This window comes from Lepidochelys kempii, chromosome 3 (assembly GCF_965140285.1).
Source record: "Lepidochelys kempii isolate rLepKem1 chromosome 3, rLepKem1.hap1, whole genome shotgun sequence".
Classification (NCBI taxonomy): domain Eukaryota; kingdom Metazoa; phylum Chordata; order Testudines; family Cheloniidae; genus Lepidochelys; species Lepidochelys kempii.
The window spans coordinates 70,908,392-70,918,979 of record NC_136382.1 but is presented as its reverse complement, the minus strand read 5'-3'; the positions used below and the strand labels follow the sequence as shown (position 1 = coordinate 70,918,979).

Genomic DNA, 10,588 nt, shown 5'->3' with positions numbered 1-10,588 from the left:
GACCTGTCCAGGAGAGGGCTGAACAGTGCAAAACACAGGGAAAAGCTAGGACTGGGAGCATGTTGTGATAACTCTGCAAGTAATAATCAAGGCTGGTGGAAGCCAGAGTGTGACTGCAGTGTTATTGACAGGCTGCTGAAGTCAGACCCGCTGGACCAGGATTGCAGCTACACACAGACACTCAGGGTGTGACTTGCACGCTAGTAGGCTCACTAGGCTGGTTGTGAGCAGCCCAGGCTAGGTGTTACAGAAGCAAAGCATTGTGAGGCACCCACGGTCACAGGGCAAGCAGTGGTGCAACCCCTCACTGGGCTGAACTGCATCCTGGAATGTGACACCCTCTCTCTGTGAGGCGGATGATTGGGGGAGCGTGCCGAGGTATTGGTACAGACTGTGTGTCAGGAGACGATACTACCTCGCATCCGCCTTTCCGTTTGCTGGGGGGTGGGGTGTGTGTTGCAGCCCCTCCCAGGGAGGGTTGGGAAGCCACTTGTCAATCAATCCCCTAGTGTACGTGCTGCGCGCGTGCGCCCGCGGGTGGGAGTATTACGACGTCTTCCCCCAGCCTTTGCTGTGCACATTACACCACGCCCCTCCTTCGCGGGATCCCGGCCAGCCCGCGCCTATCACGCGGGGCGGGGCGGGGCCCTTCCGAGGCGCTCTGCGGTGCGTGTCCCAGCCGCCTGCGCGGCTCGGGGGGCGGCTCTCCCTGGCGGGCGGGCGGGCGGTCGCCGGCGGGGCGGGAAGGGGGGCGGGGCCGGAGCTGGGACGCCGCCGGCCTTGCGCGGGGGGAGGAGCAGCAGCCGCCGCCAGGCCATGGCCCCGCTTCGGCGGCCTTAGCAGCAGCAGCCGCCGCCGCCGCAGACCCACCCCCGCCCCTTCGCGCCCGGGCAGCAGGAAGCGGCTCCTCTGTCAGTAGCGGCGGCCGGAGCTCGGCTCTGAGCGGCTCCTTCCCGTCTCGTTCCCTCGCCGCCGGGGCAGGCGGAGGCGGCGGGCCCCCGCCCCCGGGGCCGTCCCGTCTCCTCTGCTGGGGACGTGCCGCCCAGGCGACTCCCAGGCTCCGGGGAGGCCGCGGCCTAGGGCGGGCGGAGCGCGCCAGGCGCGGGATGCGGAGCGAGGCCCCCCCGGCCGGGGGCTCCGCGCAGCCCCAGTAGCCCGGGAGCGCCGCGGATGCGGCCTCGCCCTGCGCGGCGGCCCAGGAGGCGCCTCCGCCAGGCCCTCGCTCCCCAGAGCCTGTGCAGCTGGGGGCCGCCGCGGCGGCCCGCCTGAGCCGCTCCTCTGCCCCGGGCCGGCCGGCCCTGCTTTCTCCTGCCGCGGTTGACAGTGAAGGGATGTCTGCTGCCACCTCCGCTGAAATGATTGAAACGCCCCCGGTCCTCAACTTCGAAGAAATTGACTATAAGGAGATTGAGGTGGAAGAGGTGAGCGAGCCCCGTGCGGAGCCGGGGATGTTCAGAGACTCCCCACCACCACTTTCCTGGACCTGGCTCGTGGGGCGATCCACTAGCTATACGGCTCCCTAGAGCTTGTAGGGCAGTTTTTACCCATCAGGGCCCCAAAGCACTTTATAAACTACATAGGTATTCCAGCCCGGGCACTGGTAGGCGGGGGTGGGGGGGTGGAAGGAGAGTGGCCGTCAGCTGGCACAAAGGTGTGGGGGTGGGAGGAAAGATTCTGCTCTTAGAGACTGAGACAAAACCCTACACTTATGAGAGAGGCTGTGGGACCACTAACAGGCACGTAGAGCTGTCCCTCTCTGATCTGTGTGGTAAATTCTGTGCTATTCTCCCTCTCAGAAATGCCTAAATAGTGCAATAATGGGCACAGTAAATATATATAGATAAACGAAGGTCTGTAAACCTGAGCTGCTAGGGAGCTTAGGTGTTCCAAACCTGAGGCACTGATCAGCTTTTTTAAGGTGAATTTTCAGTTAGTCTAAATTTAATCCAAACTTTGGTGGCAGTTGATAAGTTTGAATTAACTTACCACAGTCAAATGGAGAATTTTTAAACTATATTGTAATGCTTCCATATAATGTGTCTATTTTGTAGGTCTCTGTTCTCCCCCCCCCATCCATCCTATTTAATGCACTTATAATACATCCATTAATATGGTATCTAGCTGCTGATCATTATTATCCAAATATTATATGCATACATCATCATGTTTAGGCATAAAAGACTCTTTAAAAAAATTTATTAAACTAACTTAAGTGATGCTACAATCCAGTGGCTGTTACACTAACATCAGTACTGCATTTGTGACCCATATTGCATCTTTGGTATTGATTACCCATGAAGTAAATTCAATTGTCCATTTATGTTTTACTTAATTTTAAGAAAAAATTTTTCCCGCTTGAGTATTACGTTGAAAGGTTAGCTATAGAAGAATTGCTTTAAATTCTTTGCAGTTGGTATGTAATTGATAAGAGTATTTGTGGATCAGTTTGTTTTTTTCTGTGGAGGCAGAGTGGATTTTCTCAAGAGCAATCTATGTGCTTTCCAAAAAGGTTCAATGGAGATATAATATATTAACTTAATCATTAAGGCCCTTATCTTGCAAGTTGTTCCATACAGCTGGATCCCGCTGCCCTTGTGAGGTCCTTACTTATGTCAAGGTGTTGTGTGCATGAGCAGACCCCCATTTAACTCAGTAGGATTTACACATGCAGAACGACTTGCAGAATCTAGACTTAACAAACATTGGCATCATTACAGTCTTTGTGCTGTTAACTCCTTAGCAGATTAATTACTGCTGAAAGAACAAGATCTTTTCCTCTAAACAGAGTAACCATACAGAAGTGAACTTTGCCTCCTATAGGACCTTTCATATATAAGATAACCAGTAGCTCAGAACTTTAGAGAGTCATTTGCTAAATACTGATAGTTTGCCTGTATCTACTGAATTTTGGTCCACACACAGTCTTGGAGACTATAAACAGTTTTAATGAGAAGGAATGTTTTCCAAAAACTCTATGTTCAAAAAGCGACATGGTATCTTTGACTTCCACCTTGAGAGTCACCAGAAATCTGTAGAAGGTACTTTGGCTTTAATCTCTCTTCCAAAGGATTTCCTTTTCTATAAACACAATCTAGGTTAGAGGTTCTCAAACTGGGGGGATAGACCCCCTCTGGCAGGGGGACTGCAGAATGTATTCTGGGGGTGGGGGGGGGGCGGCATGAGACACTTTAAGGGGAAAAAAACTTACTGCACACACTTACCCACAGCAATGAATACAGTAGAACCTTCGTTACGAATACCTCAGGAATGGAAGTTGGTCACAACTCTGAAACATTCATAACTCTGAACAAAACATTATGGTTTGTTCTAAAGTTTACAACTGAACATTGACTTAATACAGCTTTGAAACTTTACTATGCAAAAGAAAAATGCACAGTCAACCTGTGGAACTCTTTGCCAGAGGATGTTGTGAAGGCCAAGACGCTAACAGGGTTAAAAAAAGAACTAGATAAAGTCATGGAAGATAGGTCCATCAATGGCTATTAGCCAGGGTGGACAGGGATGGTGTCCCTAGCCTCTGGGAATGGGCGACAGAAGATGAATCACTTGATGATTACCTATTCTGCTCATTCCCTCTGGGGCACCTGGCATTGGCTGCTGTTGGAAGACAGGATACTGGGCTAGATGGACCTTTGGTCTGACCCAGTATGGCTGTTCTTATGCTGCTTTCCCTTTTTTTTAGTAGTTTACATTTAACACAGTACAGTACTGTATTGGCTTTTTGAGTGTGTGTATCTGCTGCCGCCTGATTGTGCACTTCCAGTTCCAAATGAGATGTGTGGTTAACTGGTCAGTTTGTAATTCTGGTGTTCCTAACTCTGAGGTTCTACTATAGTCCATGCCACCCTCACTTCTGTGCTGTTCCATCCAGGGCTTAATTTTGTCCCCCAGCTTGCTGGGGCTGAGTATATCTGCTGTGAAAAGTGATTTTTGTATATTTGTTAATATCGCTTTTCACTGTCTCCCAGCCAGCTAGCAAGTCTGCTTCTGTGAAAAATATTAACAAACATATAAATATCACTTTTCACAGTAGCAGACTTACTAGCTAGCAAGTCTTTAAAACAAAACAAAAAAAACCCCAAAAAGGCAAAAGAAAACATGCAAAGCACCTTATTTTTGTTTCTGTTCTGTCTTGATTCAGTAAAGAATAGAGCTGCTGATCATTATTATTAACTGTACGTTGTTGTTGTTGAGTTTGCAAATAAAACCCTGCATAAAACCCTGTATGTAAATACAAAATCATTGTAAATGTGAATATTTATTTTTCTCCTAAAGTTAATTAAGCATTTTAGGAAAAATTGTCGGAGTGGCCACTAGAAAGAGTTGGTGGCCACGCTGTGAGACCACCAAAAAAATTGTTGTGAGAACCCCTGGACGAAATAGTCCTACCTCTGTGCAGGGGACTGGACTAGATGACTTACTGAGGTCCCTTCCAGTTCTGTGTTTCTGTGACTCTATGAAATGTCTTGTGTCAGAACTACACACATCTCTTCCTTTTAAAACATTTAATTCCATCATTTCTAAACAGTTTTTCTGTATTAAGGAATTGGAAGTACTTTTGTATTTGAAGAAGACTCTGAAATTTGTTTAACATTCGCCTACGGTCAGTAATCAAACAATTAAGTGTCTTTTGAGATATGGCTTGTAGCTAGCCCTTACCCTATGCAAAAAGTTAAGGTTGTGGTAATTTTAGAGATCATAAACAGGTGCCCAGTGAAGACCCATAAAAGTGAGTATCACATAGCAAATATAATGTTGTACTTAGCACTTTGAACAAGTAAAATACTACACAAATGTTGAATCCTCACAACACCTGAGGACTGTAAGAATTACGACCTCATTTTACAGGTGGGGAAATGCAGGGCTACACCGTGTCTAACTGGCAAAACTGGGAGGTAGAACTCTGAGGCTTGATATACAAATCTTGGCATCCTCTTATGTATGTTCTTCTGTATGCATGCTGACACCTGCACAGGCAGGATTTGGTGCACCAAAAATGTGTGCCCAGATGGTGCCTAGATTGAGGCCTCAGCAAGAATTAAACTATAGGAGTCTTGAGTCCTAATCTGCTAATTGGTTTACTATATCACACTGTCATCCTGAGACTTGCCTCTCAATCTGAGGAAAAAATGAAGATGATCCATTCGTTTTAAGACCCAGGGAAGGGGACTTTTGTCAAAGGGTAGGGAGAAATTTTGGTAACAGTTGATTTAGCATTTTGAGTTAAATGTATGTGGCCCCTGGATACCACAATGCTGAGTGTAGTAAAAATACCTAGAGGATAAACTCATATTACAGTAGAAGCAACAAAAACTGCTTTCCAATGGAACAGGTGAACTAGAAATAGAACTTGTCCACTATTATGAAATTCTAAGATATATGAACCCCTTCCTTGTCACCCCTTTCTTGTTGTGCCTTCATTGATTTCACAATTGCTAGTAACCGTATGCTGTAATTAACGACATAGCATTGTGCAGTAGAAGAAAACTGGGAATACTTTACACCTAGAGATCAAGAATTCCAAAATAATCACCCTTTACAAAGAGTTAAAATGGTTAAGTTTTATTATAGTATGTAGACATCAGTTAGATGTCCCAAGATGAACATCATCAACTCTAAACTGAAAAATGCAAAAGAATTCTTGTATAATCCCAGCTTTGCTCTTGTATTATCAAGGTTGTCTGGTCAGCAGATAGCACTGCGACTAGTTTATTAATAGATTTAAGTTCTGGAATAGTTACAGGCCCCAAGTCCTAGCTAATAAACATAAGATCTGTGCTTGTGCTTTCAGTTTGGTTTGGGTAAGTTTTACTGGATAACACACTAATATACCGTATTTTGTTCATCTACCTGGCTATAATTTGAGAGGTGAGAGGCGTACACACTCCAAACATATATCCAACTTCCAAGTGGCATTTTGTTGTTTAAAGTTCTCGAGTTGGGATCAGATGGGTACGTAATTATCATGGGTGAATAAAAGTCAACCCAAAATTAATGTGCCGTAAAAGAATATTCAAAGCAAGAATGTAGAACAACCTAAAACTCAGGCTCAGCAGCAACCTTCTTTTCCTTTACCCCTGGGAAACTTCTGATTGCTTCTGTGATTCTTATTTTTAACTTAAGCCTTCAGATACAAAATAGTCTGAAAAAGCATTAATAACTAGGGAACAAAACTATAGATTTTACCCTAGATTTCAAACAGCAAGCAAAACAGCTAATTTTTCTATATTTTGTGTTGTCCACACATCTGTTTTATGATGCTAACTAAATTACAGAGGTCTCGTTTTAGTATTTTAGGAGTTGCTTGGAAAATGTGGCTTTACATTTTCTTGAAAAATTGTGGATAAATAAGCCTTTAAAGGAATGATATGTGGTGCTTTATGCTAGAAAAGTCCAGAAGGATTTATAAAACAATATATAATTCTGAAAGTTTGGAAATGAACTGAAAAGTTTTGTTTAGAAAGTAGTGGTGATAGCAGTGCAGATTCAGTTGTCGAATAAAGGCCCATCTGATTAAATACTTAGTAATAAATCTCTCTATTTGGGAAGTTCAGTTAACAGATGCTTTGCAATACAGTGTGTGGGGTTTTTTTAATTTTTTTTGTTGATAAAACCTAATCTTAAGGGAACACATAGAAAAAGGTAAACTTGGCTTCTAATTATTTTATTTGTTAAAGTATACTTGCCTTCCTTTTTTGATGCTTTGTTTCTGGAGTATTGTCCTCATGACTCCGTTCCATTCTTTTCCCTAATTAATTTGCTTCTGTCACCACACATCCACTGTAACTAAATACCATCTGACTGATTTGTGCACATGTTTTGGTTGTTGTCTGTTGTTGGTTTGAATAGTGCGGAATGTACACAGCTCTCTTTTATGTTATATGAGCCTTGGCACCCAAATCCTACAATGCTGACCACCCCACTATGGAAAAATCTAAGCCCAGTACTAGGACTGGGTGGGTGAGTGGTGATACAGCATGGCCAGAAGGCAGCAGGAGAGTCATATAGGAGAGATGTGTAAGCCCCAGGATGAGGAGAAGCCTTATTCCCTATAGAGGGAAGAAAGGTTTCTGTAGATTAATTAAAAGCACCTGAAGCTAGTCACCTGATAAACTTCTGCTTCAATCAGCTGGGGGAAGGAGTTGGAGCAGAGTGGTTTGGAGTTGGAGCAGAGAGCAATTTGAAGGAGTGCTGTGGCTGGCTAGAAGACTAAGACCCTAGGAAAAGAGACACCCGGCTTGTGCAGAGAGAGAGGGCAGGAAGCCCCACAAGCTGAAGAGCAGGAGAGGGAAGTAGCCCAGGGGAAGGAAGCACTAGTTCAAGTGGTTGACCACTATCCCTAGGGCCCCTGGGCTGGGACCCGGAGTAGAGGGCGGGCCCGGGTCCCTCCCTCTCCACTACCCTTCTCTGGCTTACTAGTGGGACAGTAAATACCCTAGTTCAGGGGCAGGAAACTGCACCCTGAACCCCCCCAAGAAGAGGAAGCGCGGGACCCATCATAATCGTACCAGCAATTTGCCCGTGTGTGTGTGTATACAGATATATATGTGTGGGTGTATGCAATATTATATATTTTTCTTAAAGTGACTTTAAAGCATATACTATTTGAAAGCTTCTATTATCCTCAAGTACAGTAAACTGTGATCTACAGGGTGCTGGTGGCGTCTCCGCCAAGTATTCTATGCAGGTTGTTGCAGAAGTGCCAGTTCTTCAACACAATACCAGATCTATTGTTGCTCTCCCTAACCTTGTAGAATTCCTGGCAAAGTTCCTTTACTCTCCCATAGTACTGCTGATGATCCCTGTCAGACCCCTTTGCCTGCACCTCCCCTATGCAATCTACTTATAGATGTCCGTGTTTCTGTGTCTGGTCCGTAGCTGTGCTTGCATAGCCTCATCTCCCCACTGGTTCAAGAGATCCAGGTAGGAGTGTGTCTAGTACCTCTCTGTGTGCATGGAGCTTGCATGGTCTATTGCAGTGGTTCTCAAACTTTTGTATTGGTGATCCCTTTCACATGGAAAGCCTCTGAGTGCGACCCCTCCTTATAAATTAAAAACACTTTTTATATATTTAACATCATTAGAAATGCTGGAGGCAAAGTGGAGTTTGGGTTAGAGGCTGACAGCTCGCGACCCCATATGTAAGAACCTTGTGACCCCCTGAGGGGCTCTCAAACTGGGGGTCAGGACACCCCGGTCTATTGGGTGGTTGCACACAACAAAGCTGGTCTGCTAGGTCTGCTCGCCAAGTTGGGCAATGAGAAAAATGCATTTCAAGGACATGGAAGGCTTTAAGGGGGTGGCTTCTGGTCTCTCTGATCCCTGGTCAGTGGAGTTTCTAATTGTGATCAGAGTGGTCACTCTTGCAGAGAATGGGGCATTGTGGGACAGTTGCTAGAAGACTGTTAGTCAACACACATCATGCAGTGTCTTCACTCATATTGCATTGACCTAAGCCATAGTTGAACTACTTTATGCTGTTCGGTGGAGGGGCAGGGGTACTGTGTTGATGTAATGAGGCACTTGTGCTGGCTAGAGACGAATTTGATGTAGACACAACCTAACTTTGTAGCGTAGCCGAAGCCTTAATTTCAACAGTCCACTTGAACAAAGGTAGTTGATAACTAGAGTATTTTGAGGGAATCCTCTTACAAAGAAGAACTGATAAGCTTTCTAAATATATATTTAAGAATAGCTATTTAAGATTCCACACCACTAAGAGGACATATTTGTAATGTGTACACCTATACATAATACATTTTTGGAAACAGCTGAATATGATTTCATCTGCCCACTGGGGCCTGAATTTAGGGTTCTTTATCTTCTACAGCTGAGCAGGAAATGGTTTTCTAGTCCCATGAAATATAGAATATTTTTCTTGTCCTGAATCAGGACAAGAAGTCAATCTCAAATTTTTGTGAACCAATAATCCAAAAACATTTCAGATCAGGTTAATTGAAATACTTAATTTTGATTTCCCATCTTATTTTTAAATTCTTTTTAGTATAAATTAAAATTTCCAATGGAGGTTATTTAGAAACAAACCCCTTCATTTAGAAAATGTCAAAACATCCCATTTTAACAATTTTGAATTTTTTTTCCAAAAAGTTTTAGAATCAGGGTATTCATCAAAGCTGATCCTTTTTCCTGCTAAAAATTTTGGTTTTGACAAATTGTCATTTTCTGATTTATAAAAAAAATTCTGAAAATTCCTGACCAACTCTAATGTTTTCCTCGCAGCTGTTGATGGCCTGGAGTCTGAACTGTGGTCCAAAGTCTTGATCCTGTAATCACAGAATCATAGGACTGGATGGGACCTCAAGAGGTCATCTAGTCCAGTCCCCTGCACTCATGGCAGGACTAGGTATTATCTAGACCAGAGCTTCTCAAACTATCTGATGTGGGGACCGGCGATTTTTTTTTTTCCAATGTGCACACAGACTGGCAGCCGATGGCTCGCTGACCGGCACTGGTCCTCTGACCACCACTTTGAGTAGCATTGATCTAGACCATCTCTGACAGGTGTTTGCCTAACCTGCTCTTAAAAATCTCTGATGATGGAGATTCCACAACCTCTCTAGACCATCTATGCCAGTGCTTAACTCCCCTGACAGGAAGTTTCTCCCACTCTGTTTACGCCACAGTGGCAGCTCCTGTCCCACAGGGCTGGGTTTGGCTCCCTACTCCGGGCATTGCAACCTAATGCACGTAGTCACAGTGCCACTGAAGTTTGGCATATCCGCCCTGCCATAGATGGACACGGAGGAGTGGAGGGCTCTATTGCAACACCACTTAGTTTGGGGACGTTCTACTCTGATTGCAGATATTTCACAGACTTTATTCAAATTAATCGTTTCCATGATTAGTGTGGCAAAATCATATCCCTATTCATGTTCGATAACCAAAAGAATGTGAGCCCCCATTGAAGTGCTGTGGCTAAAAACTAATATAGTTCCTTGTGTATCCAGGAATATTGAGCAGGAGTATGGAGGTGATATTAAGTTAGTATATAGCATTGCTGAGACAACTGCTGGAATATTGTAGCCACACTCTTTAAAAAGATATTGAAAATTTGGAAAATCATTCAGAAAAGATACAAAAATTATTTGAGGTCTGGAAAACATGACATAACAAATGGCAACTGACTTCCTGTATGCTCAGTTTGAGACAATCAGGTCCTGGTTTTGAGGAGTGCAGTGTACTCCAGTTGAAGTCAATGATAGCCATAAGTGTTCAGCATCTCTGAAATATTAAGCTCTTGATGTTTTAAGCTGGGCAGCATGAAACAAAAACACAGGAAATTAGACACTTGAAAATTTTGGTTTTGATTTCTGTGGCCTTGGTTAAATTCAGACATTTCACTGGTTTAACTTAAAATCAGTTTTTAAACCTATTGAGTTAAACTGTTGGGAGTTTGTGTGAAGACACTTAATCAGTTATTTTTTTAAGTTTCAACTGAAATAAGCAATTATTGAACCAAAATAGTATTGTCATGGCATGGCTCCCACCTGGGCTGCCCTCTTGCAGCAGGCTGCACCATGATAGGCAAACCTGCCTCAGCTTCCTT

At 44.2% G+C, this 10,588-nt stretch overlaps 1 protein-coding gene across 2 annotated transcripts in view; it reads left to right on the top strand.

Annotated features, from left to right (window-relative positions):
• The first annotated feature begins 765 nt into the window (after positions 1-765).
• MAP3K7 (mitogen-activated protein kinase kinase kinase 7) overlaps positions 766-10,588 on the top strand; it is a 65,998-nt gene continuing 56,175 nt past the window's right edge. For both annotated transcript variants that reach the window (XM_073336772.2, XM_073336771.2), the window contains exon 1: positions 766-1,421. In XM_073336772.2, the coding sequence (XP_073192873.1) occupies positions 1,332-1,421 (90 nt within the window). In that variant the 5' untranslated portion in view covers positions 766-1,331. The remainder of the gene's footprint in view (positions 1,422-10,588) is intronic.